The sequence below is a fragment of the Heteronotia binoei genome, chromosome 15 (assembly GCF_032191835.1).
Source record: "Heteronotia binoei isolate CCM8104 ecotype False Entrance Well chromosome 15, APGP_CSIRO_Hbin_v1, whole genome shotgun sequence".
Taxonomy (NCBI): Eukaryota; Metazoa; Chordata; class Lepidosauria; order Squamata; family Gekkonidae; genus Heteronotia; species Heteronotia binoei.
In genome coordinates, this window is record NC_083237.1 from 24,781,132 (window position 1) to 24,808,240 (window position 27,109).

At 47.4% G+C, this 27,109-nt stretch overlaps 1 protein-coding gene across 1 annotated transcript; it reads left to right on the plus strand.

Annotated features, from left to right (window-relative positions):
* Nucleotides 1-15,505: 15,505 nt before the first annotated feature.
* On the plus strand, nt 15,506-26,817 carry RCVRN (recoverin). Its single transcript, XM_060255762.1, has 3 exons — nt 15,506-15,946; nt 22,886-22,997; nt 26,705-26,817. The coding sequence occupies exons 1-3, from the start codon at nt 15,566-15,568 to the stop codon at nt 26,791-26,793; spliced, it is 582 nt and encodes a 193-aa protein (XP_060111745.1). The 5' UTR covers nt 15,506-15,565; the 3' UTR covers nt 26,794-26,817.
* The last annotated feature ends 292 nt before the right edge of the window (nt 26,818-27,109 follow it).

Consider the following 27,109-nt stretch of genomic DNA (forward strand, 5'->3'; position numbering starts at 1 on the left):
TCAGGAGACAATTAGAGGTCTGAACACCAGAATGGAGGTATTAACCCTGCCACCACTGCTGTGCCAAAGCCACAATCCAAATCAGATACAGACACATAGATACACATACACATTATTGTTGCTATTTACCATGAAGTGAACACACTGTCATCCTAAGCAGAATTAATACCCTTCTTAAGCCTACTTGGCTGTGTTTGGGATGGCTCTTCCATTCACAGACATTCAGGCACCTTCAGTCTCCCTTCACAGGCACAACACGCAGAGAGCTGCACAAGTATCTCTCTTATTTGCACTTGTACCCTGCTAACAGCTCACTTCCCAGGGTTCACTTTTACACTTCTCCATTCCAGCATCCTTTACAAAAACCCTTTCTTTCTATCTTTCAAGATGCCCATGCATTCTGACCCTCCAAAGGCAAGTTGTGCCCTGCTTACCTTAAAAAGGACCTGAAATGAGGTGTATTCTTTTATTTGTCCATTCCTCCTGGGCCTCAGGCCCTGTCACAATTCTGGCTTTGGTCCCGCTCCTTCAGCACTCCTCCAGGTCTGTGTTCTTGAGCTCAGTGTGTCTCCGTCACTGCCAGTCTGGTTGGGGATCTTGAATTTAGTTTTCCCCCACTCCATCCTGCCCCATTTCAGTGTCAATCACTGCTGGGACACGGATGATGAAATGATAAGGAGGGCCATTAGGGAGTTCCTGTACCTTTGGAGGCACCAGACAAACTTGGACACAATATGGCCCATGCACGCACACACACACATATTGTGTACCCTAGGTTCACACCCAGCCAAACTGAAAGGGCTGTGAATAAAGTGGCAGCCTCCATTCCATCACTTACAATGCACACAAATATGTGTGTTTCTTGGTGTGAATACAATGTACAATGTGTTTCAATATGTGTCCAAGGAACACTATTTCCAAATCCTTCTATGGTTGCCAGCCTCCAGGTGGGCACTGGAGATATCCCAGAATTACAACTGATCTTCAGACTACAGATATCAGTTTCCATGGAGAAAACGGCTGCTGTGGAAGGTGGACTCAAAGAAGTCCCTCCTCTCCAGGCCCTGTCCTTAACTCTCCAGGAATTCTCTAACCTGGAGATGGCAACCCTAACTGGGTGGCCTTGGGCTACGCACAATAGGCGCATTCACACACCACTATATAATGCATTCTGCAACTGGATTTTTACTGTGTAAGAATGGCAAAAATTCAGTTGCAAAACACATAATTTAGTTTAGTGTGAATGTACCCAGTGTCAGGACCGGATCTACATGTTTTTTGAGGGGGGGGGGGCAAAATTAAAAAATGGCACCCCTTTATGGGCCATTCTGTCTTATGGTCCCATAGAATACAGTGGACTCCATACCCTATTTGACGCCCCCTCTCCGTCAGCACCCGGGGCAAGCACCCCCCTCTGCCCCTCCCTAGATCCGGCCCTGCCCAGTGTTTCTCAGCCTAATCCCTTCACAGGGTTTCTGTGAGGGTAAAGGGAGGGGGTGGGGTAAAAGATATTATGCCTTTGAGGAAAGATGTGCTAAAATACTACAAATAAACATTGCAGACATATATACTTAAAGGGTGCACATTACACACAATATGCTGTCTGCTCATCGATTCCTCACATAATTTCATATATACATCCCATCACAAAAAATTATACTGATGACCTCTAAGTTAGATGGTTTTGTACAGATAATGCTTAAAATCTGGAGACATTCCCTTATTCACAGTATTAAGGAACTGGTAATTGGTGGACTTGCCATAAGATCACAACCTTCAGTTTGTTTGAGAACAAGGCTTACGAGCCAGCGTACAAGAGGTTTTCCTTGAGCTTCATATTAAGCTGCCCCTCACACTGGAACTGCTTTATCCCAGAAGTATTAGAGATGTAAAAGGGGATTAAACAAATTCAAGGTCCTTCGGTGGGTACTGGAATCTCCAAATTCAGAGACAGTATAGCTCTGAATAACACTTTCCCCGCAGTAAAGGCAAAGGTAGACTGTCCAGGGCATCTGATTTGGCCACAGTGAGAAAGAGGATGCTGCTGGGCCTGATCCTACAGGGCTCTTCTTATGTTCTTAATTCCAGACATGATGCTTGTCTTCAACAAACCTGAACAGGGCTGGCATCAACATACACTCAGGTGGGGCAGCTGGCAGGGCCATGCTCCAGTGCCACTAACCACACCTCTCCCCTGCTGCCCACCTTCCCTTCCCCCACCCATTGGCTTGCAAGCCTTCTGCCCCTCATTCTCCCAGCCTGCCCAGCATCATCAGGGAATGAGCATATGGGTGGTGCTGGCACCTGTGAGTGCAGGTGATGAGAGGGCTCATGAGGGCTGGGGGAAGGATGCACCGGCAAATGGGACAGCAGGTGGGGAAGGGAGGTATGGGGGGCTGGTGGTAGGCAAAGGAGAGAAAGGGGCCCCTGGACACACTCTGGCCTCCCAAAATCTGGCGCCAGGCCTGTGCCTGTGATTGTCACCTGTGCCCTACTGACAGGGAGGAAAGCTGCCTCTTTTCCAGTTGATAAAAGCTTCCCAGCCTCTTGGCTTTGGGAGTGGTTCTGATCAGGCAGCTGTTAGCAATCCTCTTCTCTGCCATTTGCATTTATACCAGTATGGAGTTTCTAAACAAGTTGATACTGGGGAGGCCTACTTGGAAGCCATGCTGTACCCCCAAATCTAAGAGCCCACATTTCTAAAATTAAATTTCTGGAGTATGAGCACAGCTACAAAATGAAGCATATTTTCTACCAGAGTGAGGGCTACCACCATATAAAGATGCCATCTGAGTCCTAGGGTTGATTAACATGTGGAATTCACTGCCACAGGAGGTGGTGGCGGCCACAAGCATGGCCACCTTCAAGAGGGGGTTAGATAAAAATATGGAGCAGAGGTCCATCAGTGGCTATTAGCCACAGTGTGTATGTATGTACAGAAATTACGAAATTGGTTTATTTGAGACCTTGGTACATGGAGGTTACTCACCTTTCCCCCCCCCCCACCTCAGCCTCCAGGTGGGGCCTGGAGATCCCCTAGAATTACAACTGATCTCCAGACTACAGAAATAGTTCCCTTGGATAAAATGGCTGCTTTGGGAGATAGTGGAGTTTGATGCTGTTAAGTCTGAGACCCCTCCCCTCCCCACACTCTGTCCTCCCTAAGCTCCATCCCCAAATCTCCAGTGACTTCCCAACCTGGAGATGGCAACTGTAGCCTGGCCTCCCCCTAGGGTTGCCAATCCCCAGGTGGGGGCAGGGGATCCCCTGGTTTGGAGGCCTTCCCCCCCGCTTCAGGGTCATCAGAAAGCAGGGGGAAGGAAATGTCTACTGGGCACTCCATTATTTCCTATGAAGACCAATTTCCATAGGGTATAATGGATAATTGATCCATAGGTATCTGAGGCTCTAGCAGAGTTGTTTTTTGAAGTAGAGGCACCAAATGTTCAGCATAGCCTCTGGTGACTCTCCTCAAACTAATCCCCAAGTTTCAAAACTATTGGACTGGGGGGGTCCAATTCTATGAGCCCCCCAAAAGGTGCCCCTATTCTTCATTATTCCAAATGGAGGGAAGCCATTTAAAATGAGTATGTTTCCTTTAAATTTGATGGCCAGAACTCCCTTTGGGGTTCAATTGTGCTTGCCATACCCTTACTCCTGGCTCCACCCCCAAAGTCTCTTGGCTCCATCCCTAAAATCCCCAGACATTTCTTGAGTCGGACTTGGCAACCTTACTTCCTCCCTCCCCCCTGGCCACATTCAGCATGACTGCCATATTAGAATTGAGCACATGCCTTGGTTTTAGAATTAATGAGCTAATACTTGGTTCTCTCCAGGGCTTTTTCTTCTGGGGGAATACAGCTGAATGGAGTTCTGGAACCTCTTCGTGGAAACAAAATTCTCTCAAAAAATGTTTAGTTTATTTATTTATTTATATTTTGATTTATATCCCGCCCTTCCCACCGAAGTGGCTCAGGGTGGCTTACAACATATAAAACTTACATAGGTTTGACTTAAAAACAATTACATAGCAACAGTTAAAACAGTGGATTAATAAAAGATAAGACATAAAAAATAAAAACCGGCGGTCTGTCAGAATGCACTCTAGCTCCATCCAGATTTCTCAGTGTCGGTTAATTGTAGGCCAGCCGGAAGAGGACTGTCTTGCAGGCCCTGCGGAACTGCCCTAGGTCCCGCAGGGCCCCCACCTCTTCCGGCAGCTGATTCCACCAGTAAGGCGCCGTTACCGAGAAGGCCCGATCCCTGGTAGATTTCAAACGGGCCTCCTTTGGCCCGGGGATTACAAGCAGGTTTTGCGAACCTGATCTCAGTACTCTCTGGGGAACGTGTGGGGAGAGACGGTCCCTAAGGTAGGCAGGTCCTAGGCCATATAGGGCTTTAAAGGTAATGACCAGCACCTTGTACCGGACTCGGAATATTATTGGCAGCCAGTGCAGATCTCGAAGCCCCGGCCGAATGTGCTCCCATCTTGGGAGCCCTAATAACAGCCGGGCAGCGGCATTCTGCACTAACTGCAACTTCCGGGTTCGGCACAAGGGCAGCCCCATGTAGAGGGCATTACAGTAGTCCAACCTCGAGGTGACCGTAGCATGAATCACCGTTGCTAGATCGTTGTGCTCCAGGAAAGGGGCCAGCTGCCTCGCCCGCCTAAGATGAAAGAATGCGGACTTGGCAGTGGCTGCTATCTGAGCCTCCATTGTCAATGAAGGCTCTAATAGTACCCCCAGACTCTTGACCCTCTGCGCCGCTGTCAACGGCACCCCATCGAAGACTGGCAGGGGAATTTCCCTTCCCGGGCCACGACGACCCAAGCAAAGGACCTCTGTCTTCGCCGGATTCAGCTTCAGCCCACTCAGCCTAAGCCACCCAGCCACCGCCTGTAACGCCCAGTCCAAGTTTTCTGGGGCGCAGGCAGGCCGGCCGTCCATAAGTAGATAGAGCTGGGTGTCATCAGCATACTGATGACAACCCAACCCATACCTTCGGGCAATCTGGGCAAGGGGGCGCATATAGATGTTAAACAACATCGGGGAAAGAACTGCCCCCTGAGGCACTCCGCAATCTAGCATGTGTCTCCGGGATAGTTCGTCCCCAATCGCCACCCTTTGTCCCCGACCGTCAAGGAAAGAGGAAAGCCATTGTAAGGCCAGCCCCTGAATCCCCGCGTCGGCAAGGCAGCAAGCCAGCAACCGATGGTCGACCGTATCGAACGCTGCCGATAGGTCCAACAGCATCAGCACCGCCGAGCCGCCTTGATCCAGATGCCGTTGAAGGTCATCCACCAGGGCAACCAGCACTGTCTCCGTCCCGTGGCCCGGGCGAAAACCAGACTGGCGGGGGTCAAGGATAGAAGCATCCTCCAGGAAGCTCTGTAGCTGCAACGCCACTGCCCTCTCGATAAGTTTGCCCAAAAATGGCAAATTCGAGACCGGCCAATAATGTGCCAATTCGGCCAGGTCTAACGTTTTTTTCAAGAGGGGACGGACCACCGCCTCTTTAAGCGCTGATGGAAAATGCCCCTCCAATAGGGATCTGTTTATGATATCCCGTACAGGATATCTCAGCTCCCTCTGGCTGGTCTTAATAAGCCAAGAGGGGCACGGGTCCAGATTACAAGTTGTTGGGCATGCAGATAAGAGGATCCTGTCAACTTCCTCCAGGCTGAGAGCACCGAAGCCATCCAGAACACAATCCGATGACAGGCATGGAGCCTCGGGTTCACTAGCTGTATCTAATATGGCAGGGAGGTCGGAGCGGAGCGACGCAGTTTTATCCGCAAAGAAATTCGCAAAAGCCTCACAGCCAATTTCCAATTCGTTAGAATTTAGTCTGCCCTGTGGCAGCGTTGTAAGAGTCCGAATTATATTAAACAATTGTGCCGGGCGCAAAGTTGCAGATGCAATCTCGGCTGCAAAGTATGTTTTCTTTGCAGCCTTGACTGCCATCTCATAGGACTTCATAAACTCTCTATAAGATGTTCAAGTCGCTTCGTCTCGAGTACGCCGCCATTGCCTCTCTAGTTGTCTGAGTCCCCATTTTAAACGCCGCAACTCCTGGTTATACCAAGGTGTCAGCTTTAAACGAGGGCGCAGAGGACGCCTTGGTGCGATCTCATCGATGGCCCTGGAGAGCCTGTCATTCCAGGACTCCACCAGGTCATCTAGGGAATCGCCAGGGGGCCAGGGATCCCGCAGGGCCATCAGGAACCGTTCCGGGTCCATCAGGCTCCGCGGGTGAGCTAAAATATGCTCGCCGCCTAAACGGGCTTGAGGTGGGACATCCACACGAGCCTTGAGGGCATAGTGATCCGACCATGGCACTGCTATAGAAGCAAGATCGTTCACTGAAACTCCCACCGCGAAGACCAAGTCTAACATGTGCCCCGCCTGGTGGGTGGGCGTTGTAACTAATTGGGAGAGTCCTACTGTCACCACGGAAGACACCAGGTCCATCGCCTGATTGGAGGTCACGTCATCGGCATGAACATTGAAGTCACCCAGGATCAAAAGCCTCGGGTGCTCCAATGCCCAGCCTGCTGCGGCCTCCATCAGGGATGGTAAGGCGCTGGCCGGTGCGTTAGGCGGTCGGTACACCAGCCAGATCGCCAACCCCTCCCCAACGTCCCACGCCAGACCGGCACATTCAATGCCCTTGATCTCCGGGGCCGGGAGAGCCCGGAAGGAGTAAACCTCTCGTATGAACAATGCCACTCCTCCCCCCGCCCGCTAGTCTGCGACTGGTGAAAGACCGAGTATCCTGGGGGGGCCATCTGGGAGAGAGCTACGGTCTCCCCATCACGCACCCAGGTCTCAGTCACGCATGCCAGGTCCATGTCCTGCTCAAGCAGGAATTCCCGAAGGATAGAGGTCTTATTATTAATGGACCTGGCATTACATAACACCAGTGACGGAGGCGAGTAATTTCGCCTGGCCCCACTACCTGTCACCATCGGGATGGGACGCAGACTGGAAGGAGGTCAAGCACTATCTTGTCTCAGTCCCCTTCCCTTACATTTCCGCCTGTTCCCACCGTCATACCTTCCCCTCCCCAGGAGTACCGAAATCCCCAGGCCAGTCATCTCTTACTGGTATCCACCAACCCTTCAACTGACAGGATGTTTAAGCTTGTCCCTTCTCAACCCTCCCAACTCCTATCAACCTATCAATAAATTACCCACCAATATTCTAATAGTTATTTAATATAAAACCCTCCCCAGCACAAAATCCTAAATCGTTAGCTAACAGTAATAAATTATTAAATCCATTGGCTCCTTAAATAAAACCTTCCCCAATCAATATCCCTCTTCCAATTAATTAGCCATAAATAAGTTCATAAATAAAAGTTCATGAGGGACACCTGTGTGTTTCTCCTTCATCTCCCTCTTGAGAGTTCTGACACCTTTTCCCCAGAAAAAAGCTCTGGTTGTCTCTATATGCACTGTATATACCAGGGGTGGCCAAACTTGCTTAACATAAGAGTCACATAGAAAGCAAATAGATGGAGGAGGAAAGGTGGAAAGAAAGCAACTTTAACTTTAAATGCATTCTCCCAGCCATTGGCTGACTTGGCAAAGTGATTTAATTAGAGTTGACAAATGCCTTCTCCAAGCCAAGTGAGGGCGGCGGTGGGGGGGGGGGGCTTCAAGAGCCACACAATATTATTTATTTACTAATCAATTAGGAAAGATTTTAGTGATCTGGATAATTAGGAACCAAGGACGGGGGTGGGCTGGGGATCTGTGCTGTTTATGTAAATTAGTCAGTTGAACTTAACAATAACCATCAAAGAATAGGCTTGGGATGACCGGTCAGGGGATTTCAGTGCTCCTGGGGAGGGGAAGATATGACGGTGGGAATGGACGGAGATATGAGAGAAGGAGACAGAGACAAAATAGTGCTCGGCCCCCTTCTAGTCTACTTCCCATCCCAACGGTGACAAGTAGGGGGACCAAGAGAATTTGCCCGCGTCCGACACTGGTGCTATGCAACGCCAGGTCTATAAATAATAAGACCGAGACCATCAAGGACTTCCTGCTTCGGCAGGATGCAGACCTGGCTTGCGTGACCGAGACCTGGGTTCAAGAGGGAGAGACAACGGCACTCTCCCAGATGACTCCCCCGGGTTACTCGGTCTTCCACCAGTCGCGGATTAGCGGGCGGGGGGGGCGGGGTGGCGGTATTCATGCGGGAGGCTTACTCCTTCCGGGCCCTCCCGGCCCCAAAGATCGATGGTGTTGAATGTGTCGGCCTTGTGTTGGATGTCGGGGAGAGGTTGGCGATCTGGCTGGTGTACCGTCCGCCTAACGCACCGGCCAGCGCCTTACCATCCCTGATGGAGGCGGTGTCCGGCTGGGCGTTGGAGTACCCAGGGCTTCTGGTCCTGGGTGACTTCAATGTCCACGCCGATGACGCGGCGTCCACTCAGGCGATGGACCTAGTGTCTTCCATGGCGACACTGGGACTCTCCCAATTTGTTACGACTCCCACACATCAGGCTAGACACACATTAGATCTGATCTTTGCGGCCGGGATTAAAGTGAACGAAATCGCGACGGAGGCGATACCATGGTCGGATCACTTAGCCCTCAAGGCTCGTATGGAGACGCTACCACAACCCTGTAAGGGCGGAGAGCCTATTTTGGCTCGCCCGCGGAGCCTGATGGACCCGGAACGGTTCCAAACAGCTCTTCGGGATCCTTGGCCCCCTTGCGATTCCCTTGATGCCCTGGTTGATGCCTGGCAAGACCGGCTATCTGGGGCAATCAACGAGATCGCACCCCGACGTCCTCTGCGCCCTCGTTCAAGGCTGGCTCCCTGGTATACCCTGGAGCTACGCCGGTTGAAACAAGGACTCCGATGACTAGAGAGGCAGTGGCGGCGCACTCGTGGCGAAGCGGCGAGAACATCCTACAGAACGTTTATGAGGTCGTATGAGATGGCAGTCAAGACCGCGAAGAAGAAGTACTTCGCGGCCAAGATTGCGTCTGCAAATTCGCGCCCGGCACAATTGTTTAAAATAATTGGACATTTAACTACACTGCCCCAGGGCAGACCAAACGTCAGAGAATTAGAAATAGGCTGTGAGGCTTTTGCGAAATTTTTTGCAGACAAAATCACGTCGCTCCGCCAGGACCTGCCCATCACCTTAGATACAGCACATGAGCCCGAGGCCCCTTGCCTGTCTTCTGATTTAACTCTGGATCATTTCGACCCGCTCAGCCTGGAGGAAGTTGACGGAATTCTCTCCTCTGCGCGCCCCACAACTTGTGATTTGGACCCATGCCCCTCCTGGCTAATTAAATCCTGCCTGAGGGAGCTTGAATGTCCTCTACGGGACATCATAAATAGATCCCTCTCGGAGGGGCGCTTTCCATCATCCCTGAAAGAGGCTTTGGTCCGACCCCTCTTGAAAAAAAGTACAGCAGACCCGGCCGAATTGGCAAACTACCGACCGGTCTCTAATTTACCGTTTTTAGGTAAAATGATAGAGAGGGCAGTGGCGTCGCAGTTGCAGAGTTTTCTGGATGACGCTTCCATCCTAGACCCTTGCCAGTCCGGCTTTCGCCCGGGTCATGGGACGGAGACAGTACTGGTCGCCCTGGTAGATGATCTCCAACGGCATCTGGATCGGGGCGGTGTGGCGGTGCTGATGCTGTTAGATCTGTCGGCCGCGTTCGACACGGTCGACCATCGGCTACTGACCCGCCGCCTCGCCGATATAGGGGTGAGGGGGTCTGCCTTACAATGGCTCTCCTCCTTCCTCGAGGATCGGGGACAAAGGGTGGCAATTGGTGGCGAGCGGTCCCGGAGGCGCACACTGGATTGTGGAGTGCCTCAAGGGGCAGTTCTCTCACCAATATTATTCAATATCTATATGCGCCCTCTTGCCCAGATTGCCAGGAGATATGGACTTGGGTGCCACCAATATGCAGATGACACCCAACTCTATCTGCTGATGGACGGCCGGCCTGGCTGCGTCCCTGAAAATTTAGACCGGGCCTTGCAGGATATGGCAATGTGGTTGAGGGGGAGCGGGCTGAAATTGAATCCAGCGAAGACAGAAGTCCTTTGTCTGGGTCGGGGCGCCCGGGAAGGGGAAATACCTCTCCCGGTCTTCGACGGGGCGCCGCTGAAAGCGACGCACCGGGTTAGGAGTCTGGGAGTTTTACTGGAGCCTTCTTTATCAATGGAGGCCCAGATTGCAGCCACTTCCAAGTCAGCCTTTTTTCACCTGAGGCGGGCAAGGCAGTTGGCTCCCTTCCTAGAGCGCCAAGACCTGGCAACGGTACTTCACGCAACGGTCACCTCGAGACTGGATTACTGTAATGCCCTCTACATGGGGCTGCCTCTGTACCGAACCCGGAAGCTGCAGCTGGTGCAGAACGCAGCGGCCAGACTGTTGTCGGGGCTCCCTAAATGGGAGCACATACAGCCTGGGCTGCGCGAGCTGCACTGGCTGCCAGTTACATACCGGATTCGTTACAAAGTGCTGGTCATTACCTTTAAAGCCCTATATGGTCGAGGACCTGTCTACCTTAGGGACCGTCTCTCCCCATACGAACCCCAGAGAGCACTGAGGTCAGCTGGAAAAAACTTGTTGACCACCCCCGGACCGAAAGAGGTGAAGCTGCAATGCACCCGTAACCGGGCCTTCTCCTCTGCAGCCCCGAACCTATGGAACCAACTTCCAGAGGAAATGCAGGCCCTGCGGGACCTTGAACAATTCCGCAGGGCCTGCAAGACCTTCCTCTTCCGACTGGCTTTCGCTGACGAAGAAAGAAATTGCTAATGATTACCGCCATTATAAAAGCACAATTAGCATTAGCACTTTTATCAACTTAATTAAGTGATTTTAAACTTATCAGAATTTTTAATGTTTAATGTTAATGTAACCTTGTCTTTTGTATAAGGGAAATTGAATGATGTTGTTAGCCGCCCTGAGCCTGCTCCGGCGGGGAGGGCGGGATATAAATAAAATTATCTATCTATCTATCTATCTATCTATGCATGAAAGAGCCACATGTGGCACCAAGCCACAATTTGGCTACCCCTGGTATATATGTTTTTCGGAAATGCAGTTCTTCACATATCCCATCCTTTCTCCAAGGGGCTCAGGGTGGTTTCTCTCTCCTCCCCCTGGCACTTTATCTCCACAGGTAGTTCAGACAGGTCAGGCTGAGAAAGAGTAACTGGACCAAGCTGACATTTCTACCTTCCTGCTCCCTCAATCACAGGCCCATGGAATTCATGGCTGCAAGCAGTGGTACTTTCCCCAGCTCCTTGGGCCCACAAGGCAACTGGCCCCCTCAGAATCTGATCAGAACATGTCCCAGAATCCTCTACAACAGTTAGAGGTGGCACCCTCAGCAGACAAGCTTGAAAAGCCACTGTTGTAACCTCAGGGATCCAGCGTTCTCCCTGTCAAAGGCCAAATTAGAGAGGTTTCAGGAGAATTCTCCCACCATGATATCCCTCATCCTGCATTCCTTTACCTTCCCTCAAAATTTTGAGGGGTGATCTCTTCTACACCCAGCACAGAGAACAACTGAATCCTGACAGATTACTTTTGACACTAATACTGCTTTACTGACAGAACTGGATGGTCAAAGCGGATTGAGCATATGGCTGAGGGCAGGGAGGGACAGCCAAATTAGCAGGAGCCCATTGCAATTAGCTATCAGAGTGGGTGGGATGAGACACTCAACACCACTATAAGAAAGGTGGAATCTTCTACTGGTCAGATACGGAGTGGGGAGCACTGGGAACCAGTATTTCTGAGAAAGTAAAGAGCTAGAATTAGGGAAATGAATACAGATGACCCAGGATTCTTCTAGAAGAAGGGACTGGAGTAGTATCAAGAATAGCCCAAAGTCCTGAGTTTCCTAGGTAGGCCACTTTGTGATTCAGAGTAAGAGTTAACTAGAGTATCCCAGAAGCAGCAAGCTGCTAATTTCTCTAGATATTTTAATATTGTGTCCTATGTTTTCCAGATACAATCTGTCCTTCACTCATTTTATCCTCATGACAGCTAACTAAAGATTAGCTCTAAGAAGCCATTATGATCTGATAGACTAGACAGGCCTGGGTTCAAGCCACTCCTCAGTCTTGTGGCTAACCAGGTGCCCTTGGGCCATTACTGTTGGTTTCATCATACCTCATAGGATTGTTGTAGAGCTAACGTCTAAGCTCCTCAGAAGAAAGGCGAGATATACTGGCTGGTCCAAATCTCCCCAGAGAATTTTATGGCCAACTAAGGCGTCCATCTTGACTGTCCCATGTTCATCCCATGCTGCCAACTATGAGTTGTGAAATTCCTGGATATTTGGGGTGCAGCTTGGGGCGGGTGGGTTTTAGGATTGCCAAGTTCAATTCAAGAAATATCTGGGGACTTTGGGGGTGGAGCCAGGAGACTTTGGGGGTGGAGCCAGGAGTAAGGTTGTGACAAGCATAATTGAACTCCAAAGGGAGTTTTGGCCATCACATTTAAAGAGACTGCACACTTTTTAAATGCCTTCCCTCCATGGGAAATAATGAAGGAAAGGGGCACCTTCTTTGTGGCTCATAGAATTGGACCCCCTGGTCCAATCCTTTTGAAACTTGGAGGGTGTTCTGAGGAGAGGCATTGGATGCAATGCTGCAAATGTGGTGCCTCGAGCTAAAAAAAAAAACAGCCCCTCCAGATCCCCAGATACCTGCAGATCAATTCACCATTATACCCTATGGGAATCAGTCTCCATAGGGAATAATAGAGTGCCCAGCAGACATTTCCCTCCTCCCCCTTGCTTTCTGATGACCCTGAAGTGGGGAGAGGGTCTCCAAACCAGGGGATCCCCTGGCCCCACCTGGGGGTTGGCAACCCTGGTGGGTTTTGGGGAGGGAAGTGACTACACTCATCAGGGATATGTCATAGAATCCACCTTCCAACATTTCTTCCAGGGGAACTGATCTCCATTATGGAGGCAGAGAACAGTTGTAATACTGGGAGATCTCCAGACCCTTTGAGGTTGGGAAACCTACATGTTCACATACATGTTCCTCTGTTCTTCGGTCCTTCCCCAGTGCCCTGCTACTTGAGCACTGAAGTTTTGGGGGGCACCTATTCATCTGATAGGAGGCATGGGTTTTCTGTTATTTATCTATTGCTGTCATCCATTGTTTTATGGATTTTATGATGTAAGCTGCCTTGAGCCCACTCGTGGGATGGGGTGGTATCAATTTAGTAGTAGTTGTTGTTGTTGTCTCTCCATTGCAGTAACTCCTGGAATCCTGAATTAATGCATGCATATTCAGGGTTAAATCCCACTGATTACAATAGGGCTTAATCCTAAATCAGTGCCTACAGGATTGCAGGCTGCAAATATGTGCATACTGATATGGAGACAAGGCCTATTGAATACAGTGGGCTTTCCCTGTTCATCTATCTCAGGGCTCACCCTGTTCGTATTGAACTTGTGGACATTTTTAAATTTTGAAAATAGGCAGTTGATACCACCACAGAATGGCTGCCCTGGGAGAATGGGGCCTGTCACAAAATGGCTGCCACCAGCTACTGAAGTAGGGGAACCACCTCTGGCTGGGGAGGGGAAAAATATGGAGAGGGAAGGTGAGTCATGGCAACTCTAGAATGCCACTTCTAGTTACATAACTGGAAGTGATGTCATATGTCACAGCAATGCTCTAGCACTCCCCCAAATCTCTATGGTTTCACCATACATATTTTGGGGATTGCTAGAGTGCTGTGCTACTCATGACTTTACTTCCAGTTATGCAGCCAGAACAGTTACTCACAGGGTGTCTGTTGTGGGGAGGTGAAGGGAAGGAGATTGTAAGCCTCTCTGAAACTGATAAATCCATTATTTTCTCCTCCTCCTCCTCTTTATTTATTCAGACATTTGTCTTGTCACTTACAGAGGCGAGTCGACATCTTGCATTCCAAAGAATACCAAATTCCAGAAATATGTTGTGCACAAAATATATCATGTATATTTAATTAATACTAAAGATATCACACAAAAATTATACAGTTTTAGGAGAAAAAATAAAAATCACATTCTAATAACCCCAAATATGCTGCATTTAAAAAACATCTCATCCTTCCTCCATGATCTCCTCTACACACACACACCCCATTCTGACATCACAACAAACTTCTGAGGTAGGCTAGGAAACAGGGATTTATGACAGAGTGAGAATTTGCATCCCAGGGGTGCACAAATGCAGCATGATACTGCATGGAAACAAAAAACCTGTGTGGAAATGGCCTTTGTAGCATACTGGACAACAAACATATAGACTTTAAATTTTAAAAAATGAATGTGCACACACACAAAAAAAACTATATTAGAGCAACAACAGACAATTCAAAAACAAACACCCACCCAATACATTGACTTCCAGAATCCTGACAGAATAGGTAAATTTCCATTTGTCTGTAAAAGGAGAGAAGAGAATGTCATCTAAGTTGAGGTGGGATGGAATTCTATATCCTAGGGGCTACCTAAGAAGAGGCCCTGATCCTAACAGGAGACAGTCTGACCATTAGAGCTGATGGTAGATGGAGCACAGCCTCATTGGCTGACAGAGAAGCCCAGGGTGGGAGGAGTGGATTAAAGAGCTTCTCTTTGAGACTCTGAACCCAGGCCAGTATAAATACGTATCATGATTCTCCAGTTCTGTTTGAGGCAACTTATATTATAAAACATCCATTCTTATGAGCATATGAAGCTGCCTTATACTGAATCAGACCCCCGGTCCATCAAAGTCAGTATTGTCTACTCAAACTGGCAGCAGCTCTCCAGGGTCTCAAGCTGAGGTTTTTCACGCCTACTTGCCTGGACCCTTTTTAGTTGGAGTTGCTGGGGATTGAACCTGGGACCTTCTGCTTATCAAGCAGGTGCTCTGCCACTGAGCCACAGTTCCTCCCTACTTCTTTTGACTCTCTCTTCCATACACAAACACACCTTTGACTGGATCATGGACTATACACCTATGTGTTTGGCTAGCTATTGTTATTTATAGAGTCATCAATCTTAATGATGCTGTCCTGCATAAAAGGGGAAATCTATTTTCTGGAGTCCACACAGCCGTTACTGTCTGCCTGCCTCTCCATCCATCCTCATCCATCACATTTTCCTCCAGACTTATTTCCCCCTCTCAATATATCATTTGCCCAGGTGCCCAGAACATGGTTGGAAGCAAAGGCTGGGCTTTGGCATTAGGGGAAGGGAGGCCAGGAGGGCAGTGGAGATGGAGGGAGGGAGGCTGCAATGCTCAAATCCGATTTCCCTTGCCTTAAAGAGCTTGTGGCAAATGTGATCAGCACAACCAAAATAGCCTCTCTATGTGCGTGAGTGTGTGTGCATGCACAGTCACAGCCGACAGGTGAGGCAAAGAGAAGGCGCAATGGTCCCAGCCCTATTCCCCCATCCCAGGAAGTCTATATAAGAAGGAGCCCCAGCCATCTGCCATTCCACTAGCTGAGAGGGAACACGACGGGACGGGATAATAGCTAGACACATTGGCAAAGCAGTGGATATAGCCTCACCATGGGGAACAGTAAGAGCGGGGCCCTGTCCAAGGAGATCCTGGAAGACCTAAAGATGAACACAAAGTATACGGAGGACGAGTTGTGTAAATGGTATGAGAGCTTCCAAAAGCAGTGCCCCGATGGGCGTATCACCCGGGCTGAGTTTGAGAAGATTTATGCCAACTTCTTCCCCAACTCTGACCCTAAAGTGTACGCCCGGCACGTCTTCCGGAGCTTTGACACCAACGATGATGGGACCCTTGATTTCCGGGAGTACATAATTGCCCTCCACCTCACGTCATCTGGAAAGACCGACCTCAAGCTCGAGTGGGCCTTCTCACTCTTCGACGTTGACCGCAATGGAGAGATCAGTAAGAACGAGGTTCTTGAGATCATCTCGGTGAGTGAATGCATGAGGAAGTGGGGAGGTGCCACTTTATGCAGGGACCTGGAAGGCACGAGGAACATAGGAAAGATCTGGGCTGTGCGCTTCACCACTGCCGAACTGTCTGGGTTGAATCAAGGCTTTCTTTTCAGTGCTGGGATTCAAGGGGGACTGTGCCCCCTAATGACATGAAGTCTGTGGCAGGCCTCTTTTTTTAACATTTTCCTATTGAAACAAGAACACAGAAGCCTCTGGATAATCCATGTTAGATATTTTTATCCCCTGAAACCACTTGGATCATTCGAGGCCCATCTATCCCAGCATCGAGGGTCAATGGTCCCTTGTACCCAATGTTCTGCCCACCTGCTTTCATAGGCAGGAACTGAATGTCCTCTCCACTTTCAGGCCTTCCCTTCATCTTGTCCAGGCTCACAGGTCAGGGGTCTCTTTGCCGGTCACCTCTTCAGCAGAAGGCGACAATACACATCCAAACTCTACTAATTAAAGTGAGGGATGGGGGAGTAATGGTTGGGGAATGTGGTTTTCTCTTGACCCACCTCGAGGTGACAGGATGACAACGGATTAACTTGGCTCGGAGGCTTTGTATTGTACCCAAATGGAATTAGCCTTGCCCAATGGGGGAAATCCTGTTATGCTCATTTAATGGAATGAGCTGGATTGGCACAGCAGTAAACAAGTCTAAATCCTCTTCTAATTTTATGTCCTTGTCCTCAACTGTCCCCAACAGGTTCCTTTCTGGGAGCAAAAAAAAAAAGGCAACAAAAAAGTACAAATAAATTCTAGAATTGATTACTTAACTAACAAATCAAATCAGTTCTGCCCTGTATAAATCTCAACTGGTTTGAAGCATGTCGAACTGTCATGGCCTCCATCTTGTGAACGTGTTGGCATTATTTATTAAGAAATTCATGGGAAGCACTGGGTTGCCAACTTCTGGGGGGCCTGGAGACCGCCCCCAGAATTATGATTGGTCTCCAGACCAGATATCAGCTATCCGGGGCAAAATAGCCGCTTTGGAGGATAGCCTTCTCCCCAAATCCCTCCCTCTCCAGGCTCCATCCCCAAATATCCAGGAATTTCTCAACCTGGAGTTGGCAGCCCTACAATCCAACCAGCATGAAGCTAATTTTATTTGGGAGTATAGACAGACCTTGAGAGACCGTTGCTATCAAAATGGGAAGAAATTCCCATTAGTGGTTTGAAACAGTTGAAAAAGTGATAGCATTGGGTTGGAAGACCACCAAAGTGGGGCCTTACATCTCCATGTGTATGATATCCATAATTCCTTGCTGCTGGCCTTCCGCCCTGATTCTAGCTTCTAGTCTCCCCTCCCAATGGATTCCCCACAGGCTGTGGAAGAAGGACACAGCAATCCAAGATTAAGGCAGGATTAGGCAAGGTTAAATCCCTGACCTTCTCAGAACAGCATTTGCCTTGTTTCAACTTGTGGACGTTGGGAGGAATAGCTTCCTCCAACCTTTGATAATGAGAAGCAGAAAAGCATTCTGAGGATAGGATTAGAGATGAGGGCAAGGAATGAAGAATGTGCCCATTCTCAATACAAGAGATGAGGAAGACCAGTGGTGTAAAGACAGCAAATGCATCTGGCCTCTCTGGGAGAAGCCAGGATGTCCTGGTACTCAGGAATACTTTCGCCCTTGAGATTTGAGGCCTACTCATTTCTGACATCTGTGGGGATTCCCACCTGTGCTAGGGTTGGCAACCTCCTCCAGGTAGTAATTGAAGATCTCCCAGAAGTACAGCTAGTCTCCTGGCAACATAGATCACCTGGAGAAAATGGCTGCCTTGGAAGATGCACTCTGTGGCATTGTACTCCTCTGAGATCCCTCCCCTCCCCAAGCCCCACTGTCCCTAAGCTCCACCTACCAAATCTTCAGGGATTTCCCAACCCAGAACTGGCAACCCTATACCTGCCAGTATAACTAAAGCCCCATTTACCCCTCAGCCATAGACTTGCCAGTCTCTAGGTGGGGCCTGGAGATCTCAGCTCCCCTGGAGAAAATGGCTGTCTTGAAGGGTGGACACTATGGCATTGTACTATGCTGAGGCCCCTCCCCTCCCAAATCCCACTCTCTCCCAGCTCCACCCACAAAGTCTCCAGGTATTTTCCAACACAGACCTGGCAACCCAGGTGTTTGAATGTTAGTTTCTACTTGTAGGATGTGCATTTATTTTGACAGAATGAGTATTTCAGTGTGTGATCCTCACGTTATGTAGAGTTGGCAACCTCCAGGTGGATCTGGAGATATTGTCCTGGGATTACAACCGATCTCCAGGCAACAGAGTTCAGTTCCCCTGGAGAAAATGGCAGCTTTGGAAGGTGGACTCTGTGGCATGATACCCCATTAAAGTGCCTCCCCCTCCCAAAACCCCACCCTCCTCAGGCTTCACCCTCAACATCTCCAGGTATTTCCAACCTGGAGCTGGCAGCCCTATTACATTTAGCCCGAAGCGGCCTAAAATGTTTCACCTCATTAGAATTCTACCATTTCAGTCCACTGCATGTGCGGATCAGGGTAGAATTAGAAGGGAGACTGAAGTAACAAATTCTCAGAGACCACAGTATAATTTCTTGCCTTCATATCTTAGCTAGTTCTCATGAGGTTGCCATTTTTACCCTCTCTAGGTTGTAAAACTACAGGCAGGGCATGTTTTATTTTAAATTTGTGTCCAGTACCTTGCAATTCCAAGGTCTTTACTGATACCTGATTAAATACTTAGGCAGAGACTTTGAACCTGGCACATGTGTGCTAGCCCTCTGCTTCAGCATCAGAGGCTGTGTTGCTTATCAAGGGAGTTACATGCTGCCTTTTCAGAAACGGATGAAAATTTCCCTGATATGTTCATTTTCTAGGACGTTTTCCTTTTTGTGGAAGTCTCTACTCAGATTTCCCTGCAGCATATCTGGTTGTTGACATGAGATTAATGCCAAATAATGCACATCCAGATCAGGGCTCACTGCATTCCCCCCCGCCCCCCCCCCCCCCATGCACTTTCCCCTTAGTTTCCTCTACCTTTGTACTCCATTTCTCACATTTACTGGTCACCAGATTGAACTTGGATTTGGTAGTTTCTGGTTCTTAGCCCTTCCTTCAGGTTTCAAATGGGCTGCCATTTTATTTTTTTTAAGTGTTGTATGGACATTTATTTAATTAAATCTAGACATGTCATTTTTAAAAGAGAGGAATCTATTTTAAAATGTTTAAAAACTGAGCCAAAGCAGTGGGTTAGTGACTTTACTGATTCTAAGCAATTAGCAATGTGTTCAGCAACTTCTACTGCAAAGATGACGAATTTGTTTTTCCTGAGTTCAGATTGGAGGGCAGGAAAAGAATGTATATTTGACCAAAATACAGTAGGCACTTCTCCATTGGGTTCATCTCTAAACTTATGAAAAACTGGATGAACTGGTAGATTGCACTATATTATAATTTAGTTTATCCAAGCTGTGGATACATAATCTGTAGCTTAGTCATTTATGTGAAATATAAGTGTTTTCCATTAGAAGTTAACTTTGGACAAACTATTCACAGTAACTATTTAATAGACAAAAACCATCATATATCCCCATTCTACTACATTACCAGCACAGAAAAATAACCCCCATCTTTCCACCTGGAAATTTCATTCTGCCACTCATGAATATTCTACCACAAAAGGACCTGCATGTCTCTTCTATCTCTGGTCAAGTAACTCAGTTTAAGGCAGGCTCTATGGCTACAGGTGGTAAAGTCAGATGTGGTGTTTCTTACCTGTTTCAAGAAAACAGCTGACTTGTTCCTAAAAGTTCTTTGAAGCTGCAAGTGTAGACAGGAGGTGGCGAGTGACCACAGGTGGGAAAATGGCACATTTGCCACACTACTAATAAACAGCAGCCCTACTACATACCTGTAATTTTGTGGGTCATCCAGTAGGTTTCTCCAACCTGAAGTCTTAAAATGTTGGATAGCCTGTTTACATGACCATCCTATTAACATGCTCCACTAATCTTCTTTCAGACTCTGAAGGAAAAGCTACATTCTGGGCATACGGGTTGATGTTCGTCCCTTGGAACACTTATGGTTTAACATCCCACAGTTTCACTTCTTGGGGCAATCTGGATGATGCAGTTTACTGCCATTAGCCGGTGACGATTTTTTTGGCCTCTGCACCCAGTTTGGGACGGTGGGAATATCAGTGACTGTCTGACCAATGTCACAGAGCTGTTGGAGGCTGAATGAAGCAAGAGAATTGAAAACAGTAAATTAAATGAAGGGAACAAGATGCCCAGAGAAGGGCAGATGTCTTATTATGCATAATCTATTCCTCCCTCAGTTGATCAAAGGATTGGCATGGCAAATGGCACAGAAGGAGAGAAAGACAAGGGAGACTAGCAATAAGGTGCAGCAAGGGACATTTCTGGGAACAGTTTCCAGCAGGTTTAACAGGTGAAATAAACCATGGCCTCTGATGCTTATAACTAGCTGATATCCATCTCCTGAGGTGAAATGTTTTCTGTAAAACGAGGCCTAGAAACATTCCCTTTTAAAGAATGGGCGGATGTGTTTCTCACACATTCCCAGTCCCACAGTGAATTAACTTTATATCCTTTTTAAGTCCTTAAGGCAGCTCAGCTACAATAACAAGGATTCCTGTAAATCCTTTAAGATACAAAATAATTTATAACCATATTCATTTCCACAGACCTACGATACAAGTTCTTAGTATGCCCATTTTACAGATGGGAGGGGAGGCTGAATGTTGAATCAGCAACTGAAGAATAGGAAGTGTTATTTATACATAAAAACTGGTTCTGTAAAACGTTAACTCCAAATGGAAGGGGAGAAAGGATGGCCCTGGTGGCGCTTGCAGCTGCTGCTTCAGGGTACCCAGTTTGTACAAAAAGGGAGGATGGGAGTGAAGAGACTGCCCCAGCATAGGGAAGAACAAATTGGCAGCTTCATTGAAAGGGGATAAACTCCATTGCCTTTCCATCCCCTCCTATCAGTGAGCATTCAGTGGTTTGGAGCAAGTGCTATTTAATTTATTTGTGAATGATTTGTAATTGGAATTGAGCAATTTTACAACCAAGTTTGCAGATGATACCAAATTATTTAAGATGGCAATAATAATCCTATACTAGATTGTGATTAAATGAAGGGAACAAGATTAAATGAAGGGAACATGAGGAGCTGTCCTAATTGGATGGGTAGGCAAGAACATGGCAAATTAAGTTCATTTTTGACAAGTGTTGCACATTGGAACACCCCCCCCCCCAATAAATATATGTTGATGGCTACTGAACCATTGACACAGATTGAAAGAGATCTTGGGATTGTAGTGGACCCAGCATGTGGCAGCAGTGAAGAAGGCAAACTCTATGTTGGGGGTTACTATGAAAAGTTTGAGAATTAAACAGCAGATATTGTAATGCTCTTGTATATGGCCATGGTCCTGGGAAGACAAAGAGGTTAGTAGAAAGGCAGGCCAGGAACTTCAGACCTTGCCTGACTTGGGTGGGGTTATACTCCCCTTGAAAAGCTTGAGAGTGCTGCTTAATACAGCAGTCACCTTAGAAAACCAGGTGGTAGCTACTGTGACTCAGACTATGCTTGTCCAGCTCTGGCTGATGCATCAACTACATCCATTCCTGGGTCAGTCAGATCTAGCCACAGTGATGCATGCCTTAGACCATTTCCACAGTAATGAAATTTCCTACATAGACATTTTTAAAACTGTGTGTTGGATGTGAGGGTGATCTGACTGTGACATCTGTCACCCCATTGATCGCCAGAGTTCATTCAGCAGATCTGGCTGGCTAGGTGGGTGTTTTTAGGAATCCCCAGTTTTAACAAGTTCCGAACAGGCAGGGCACAGAGAAAACTTGGGGTTTTATGCCTGGTGAATAAAAACCTACTGTGGAAAATTTTACATAATGTGCAGTTTTAAATAAAAATTGTCAATGCAGGAAATTTCACTACTGCAGAAATGGCCTTAGTTACACCTAGACAATGCACTGTACTTGCAGCTATCTTTGAAGAGTATTCAGAACCTGCTGCTAGTGCAGAATGCTATGGCTAGATTATTGCTAGGGACCAGCTATCAGGAGCATGCTACAGCCATTATTCTGGATATTGATACACCCTTGAGCTGATTTCAAGGTCTTGGTTTTGTCCTTTAAGGCCCTACATAGCTTGGGACTATAGTATCTGAATGGCTGTCTTATCCAATATATTCTTGCCCAGGAATTAAGATTGCTGAGAGATGCCCTCCTGGCTGTCCCACCAACTAAAGATGCTTGTTTGGTGGCTACATGAGAGAAGGCCTTTTCTGTGGCGGCCCCACAATTATGGAAAAACCTCCCTAGGGAGGTGTGCCTGGTACCCTCACTGTTGATTTTGGGGAGGTGGTTGAAGACAGTTTTATTAATGACTGCATTTTGATTGAATTAGCCTTTATTATTGGCAGTCCAAACTGGCGTTTTTACTCTGCAGCTTTTATGGGTTTTATAATCGTTGCTTTTATTATGTTTGTATACCACATTTAGTTGCATCTAAACTGGTCTACTGCAATTATATGTGCAGACTAGCTACGCTCCTGTGTTTATGTCTCCAAAAAAGCAAGATGGAGGGCTTTAAAATCATTTTATTACCAAGCAGCTCAGTGGTGGGGGTGAGGTTGCAGGCAGAAAATGGCACCTGTTCTTCTACAGGCTTTTCCAGTAAAACAGTCAGGTGACGGAAAGTTCCAGACATTATCCATGGGGATAATGTGTATTTGACAAAAATATGAGCCAGGAGATCTCTGGGAAAGGGGATGAGGGCAAAGCTGGGAAAGTTGAAAAGTAGAGACTGAGAAGCTGAACTTATTAAAATTTCCTATCACCAAGATACTTTTACCTGACTCAGCAGTCATTTTTCTTGATTCCACCAGGCCATATTTAAGATGATCCCCCCAGAAGAGCAGAAGAGCCTGCCTGAAGATGAAAACACCCCTCAGAAACGGGCCGACAAGCTGTGGACATATTTCAAGAAAGGCGACACTGGTAACTGCTCCCCTCACCCTGTCTTGAGCACACCCTTCTATAAGTTTCCTCACATTCCTTTAATACTTTTCTCACTAAAGCCATGAATGATAAATGGCACTTGGCTCTAACTAGCAGAGAGCTAGACTGGCCCCCCTCAACTTTGCCATCCCAGGCTGTGATCAGAAGCCAAGCAAGTTTGGTTAGTGCCTGTAAGGGAGATCTTCAAAGACTGTTGTGTCTGCAAACTTGAATGCCATTTTAGAAGAAAGGTGGGCTCAGCCGTGTCGCCATTTATTGGTTCAGCCTGGATTGGCATTTAAAAGGGTAGGCTTTTGAGTCACACAGGACTCTTCCATCAGGTAGAAGGGTATAGCAGGGCTTCACTTTCTCAAAAGCTGTTACAAGCTTGCCTATTCTTCCATCTATTGACCCGACTGGGTGGGAGGGACCTTTTGCAGTTGATTAGGTCTGAGTGCACAGCAACAAGTATCTATGATATATTTATACATTCTCCGTTATGAGCCACCCTTCTTTGAACAAATGAGCTCCAGAAGGCACACTTAGAGGGTTCTCCTACTTTTCCCTTTCCAACAACTTTGTTAGGTAGGTTTGACTGACAGAAAATGACTGACCTTCTGTTGTTGTTCAGTTGCTGGTATCAAAACCTGGTCTCACTGGTAAAGTTCACTACTGTGATCCAAACACCTTACGGGTTGTGGCTGGATTTCTCAAGCTTTGCTGTCATTAGCAATCAAAGAAAGAAAAAAAAAATCTGTCCCCTCACTACAATGAAGACTTTAACATTCTTTAATTGATATTACCTTCCACTTAATTTTTCTCATTTAGTTCAAGAACAGGTGTATGTTACCTTGGCCTTGTGAGTGGTCCCTCAGACAAGTTTTCCCAATAAGAAAACACCAGTGTGGTATGTTTCTGGCCAATGAGCACAAACCATGGGAAGAGCTCAAGTATTATTGTAAGCTAGGGAGTATAGCAACTAGAGTGTCCAATTAGGATCTGGAAGAACTGGGTTCAAATCTCAGCTCTGCCATGGAGGCTTACTGGCTGACCTTGGGCCAGTCACACACCCTCTGCCTCACCTACTTCGCAGGGCTGGTTTGAAGATAAAATGGAGGAGATGCGAATAATAGAAACCACTCTGGGTTTCTGATGGAGGGAAATGTAGGCTATAAATGAGGTAAATAGTGCTGCTTCCCCACATGCAAGAGTTTTCCAGATGTGCAGAATCTTGTTTCCTAAAGAAGAAAACCCCACTTATTTCCCTCCTATATCAGATAGTTAATTATCATTGGGTAAAGGAGACTTTTCTGGAATCTTGAAGGCCTGAGCCAATGCCTGCTTTTTTCTCTAGAGAAGAGCAATCAAGAAAGAATACATCAGAGCTCAAAAACTGACAAGAGGCAATCAAATCCTTTATCAGCAGTTGCATAATCTAGTCTGAATGCATACTCTTTCTAATCTGTCTGTCCATAGCCATACTTAGAGTCCTACTCTTTCCATTCCAATCAATGAAGAGTCCTGTGAAGCTCAAAAGCTTGCACATTAAGATAGTTTCACTTCAGCTGGGTCTAAACAGAACTACAATTTTTTTAAAAAATGAGCAATTTGTATGTATTATTAATTAGGGGCCAAATCCCATGGATCCCCCCTGCTTAAGGGAACACTTTTCCTCCAGTGCAAGAAACTTCCCCTGGTGCAAGAGACTGTCCCATCAAATCCAGCTGAAGGGCTGCAACCTGACACCCATTAATCTGCTGGGTGAATGGATTAAAAACTGACTAAAGAGCCCATAATTAACTGAGCAGCACATCTTTTTAAAAAGTTTTTCTAAAAGCTGCAGGTTGGGCCCTGATCTGGATATCCCCAAGCAAGCCCGAATTTGGAAGCTAAGCAGGGCTGGCCCTGGCAAGGACTTGGATGGAAGACCTCCTTGGAATACCAGGACCTGGAGGCAGAGGCAGGCTGTATCAAGCCACTTCTCCAAATGTTCTCCATACCCCAGTAGGGATTGCTGGAAGTCACCATGACTTTCAGGCTTATTTTGCATGCATGCACATGCAAAATAAATAAAACTGCCACTTGGCAGACTCCATCCTGGAAGAGGTATTCCACTCCCCTCTGCCACACACAGGAGGGCATGCCTCTCCAGGATGGTGCTTACATGCATCATCTGTGAACCAGAGAAAGTAATTTCCCCTCCCTCTGCAAAACTATCGGTCACTTCAATGCAAACCCATGCACATTTAGCCAGTTGAAATTCATATGATGGACCAGTTAAGGGCACTGTGAAGCAGGCAGAATCCTATGGAGAACTAGTAGGGCAAAAAGGCTAAGAAGAACTGCTTCCAGCCAGGCACCCGATTCAAAAGCTGCTTCTGCTGTGAGCCAGTGGGGCATAAGACTTAGACGGCTGGACTTGGATCCCCAGGTTTGAACCCAACTCAGCCATGGAAGCTCGCTTGGGACTGGCCAATCACTCCCTCAACCTAACCCATTTCACGTTAGGTTGCCAACAGGCCTGGAGAAACATGTCTGTCCATTTAACAGAGCCTTATGTGAAGAAATGGGCAGCTGAAGATTTTAATGGCAGACAAGCAAATAACAGCCTATTAAATCTCTATTAAAGGGACAGCACCTTTTTTTCTCCAGGCAGTTGGTAGCCCTAGCTCCACCGACTGTTATGAGGATACAAACAGAATAGGGGAAAGCAAAGCTATAAGCTGCTTTTGGGCCCCCACCAGTGAGAAAAGCAACGTACAAAAATTTCCATACATGCTTGCTGGCTTTAGACAAGTCAGCCATGCCTCTGGTTCAGAAAGATCTCCTGCTCCACAATACAGAGATGCTCCTACCCTACCTTAGAGGGTTGTTGAAGAGGATAATTAACCTGTGGGGATAATTAACTACAGCTGGTGTGACCATCCAAACCTGAGCTGCTCTAACTGCAGTTGTGACGATCAGTCCAGGAACTGAAACCATGAAGCTCGATTTATTCCTCAGGCAGTCTTAATGAAGATTTCACAGCACCTACCAACATCCTGCCCTAACCCTTGCTTTACTCATGGGCACACAATCCTTCCTCACCCCACTGCCTACCAAGGTTTCCTAACAGCACTGACTCACTGAAGACAGGTGCAGGGCTTTTTTGTAGCAGGAACTCCTTTGCATATTAGGCCACACCCCCTGATGTAGCCAGTCCTTCAAGCGCTTACAGGGCTATTGGTACAGGTCCTACTGTAAGCTCCAGGAGGACTGGCTACATCAAGGGAGTGTGGCCTAATATGCAAAGGAGATCCTGTCACAAAAAAGCCCCATTTTTGCAAAATAAATTTGTATTGGAATAGTGCTTCAGAATAATCTCAGCATTTCACAGCCAGTGGCTCTGATGAGGCCAAATGCAGAGCCAGGGTTAGTTGGTGAAACCAGGATTTGGCTCGCAGGTGACTTCAAATCCTGGCTTCCCTCCACAAATGCTAGTGTTCATTGTTTTCACTTTTCCCTTACTTGTTTCTCCCCCTTGCCCATACATACACTTTGCATCCTCATTTCTCCCCAAGAATCAATCACCCAGCTTTGATAGGCTCCTCTCTCTAGGTAAAGGGTTGCAATTTTGTTAGGAGTTTCACGCTATGCCCACTCAGGTAGGGGCTTCTTCAATCTGGTTTGCCACCTGCTCTCCCATCCACTCTTTATTTTTCTTGCAGATAAAATTGCCGAACAGGAATTTATTTCAGGGGTGATGAAGAACGAAGCAATAATGAAGCTCATCCAGTACGAGCCCAAGAAAAAATAGGGGGAAATCATGGCAAAAGCAGAGATGGAAACGTGTGCATGAGTGTGTGCTGGATAGAGGGGATTGCGACCCTCCATCTGTGTATGTACGTGCATGCTTGTAAGTGCACAAATTAAAACTAACCAGAAGTATGATTAAAAACAAGTGTGCCCCTCTCTGCAAGCCCCACTGCCCACTGTGTTTGCAAGTAGCTCCCCCCACCCCAATTCTTTTTAAAAAAAAAATCCCAGGACTTTTCAGCAGGTGTACAGGCTGTAGGCTTGGCTGTTATAAAGCGGGCATCTTTGCAAACAGGAAAAGGCAGAGGAGGAAGAGA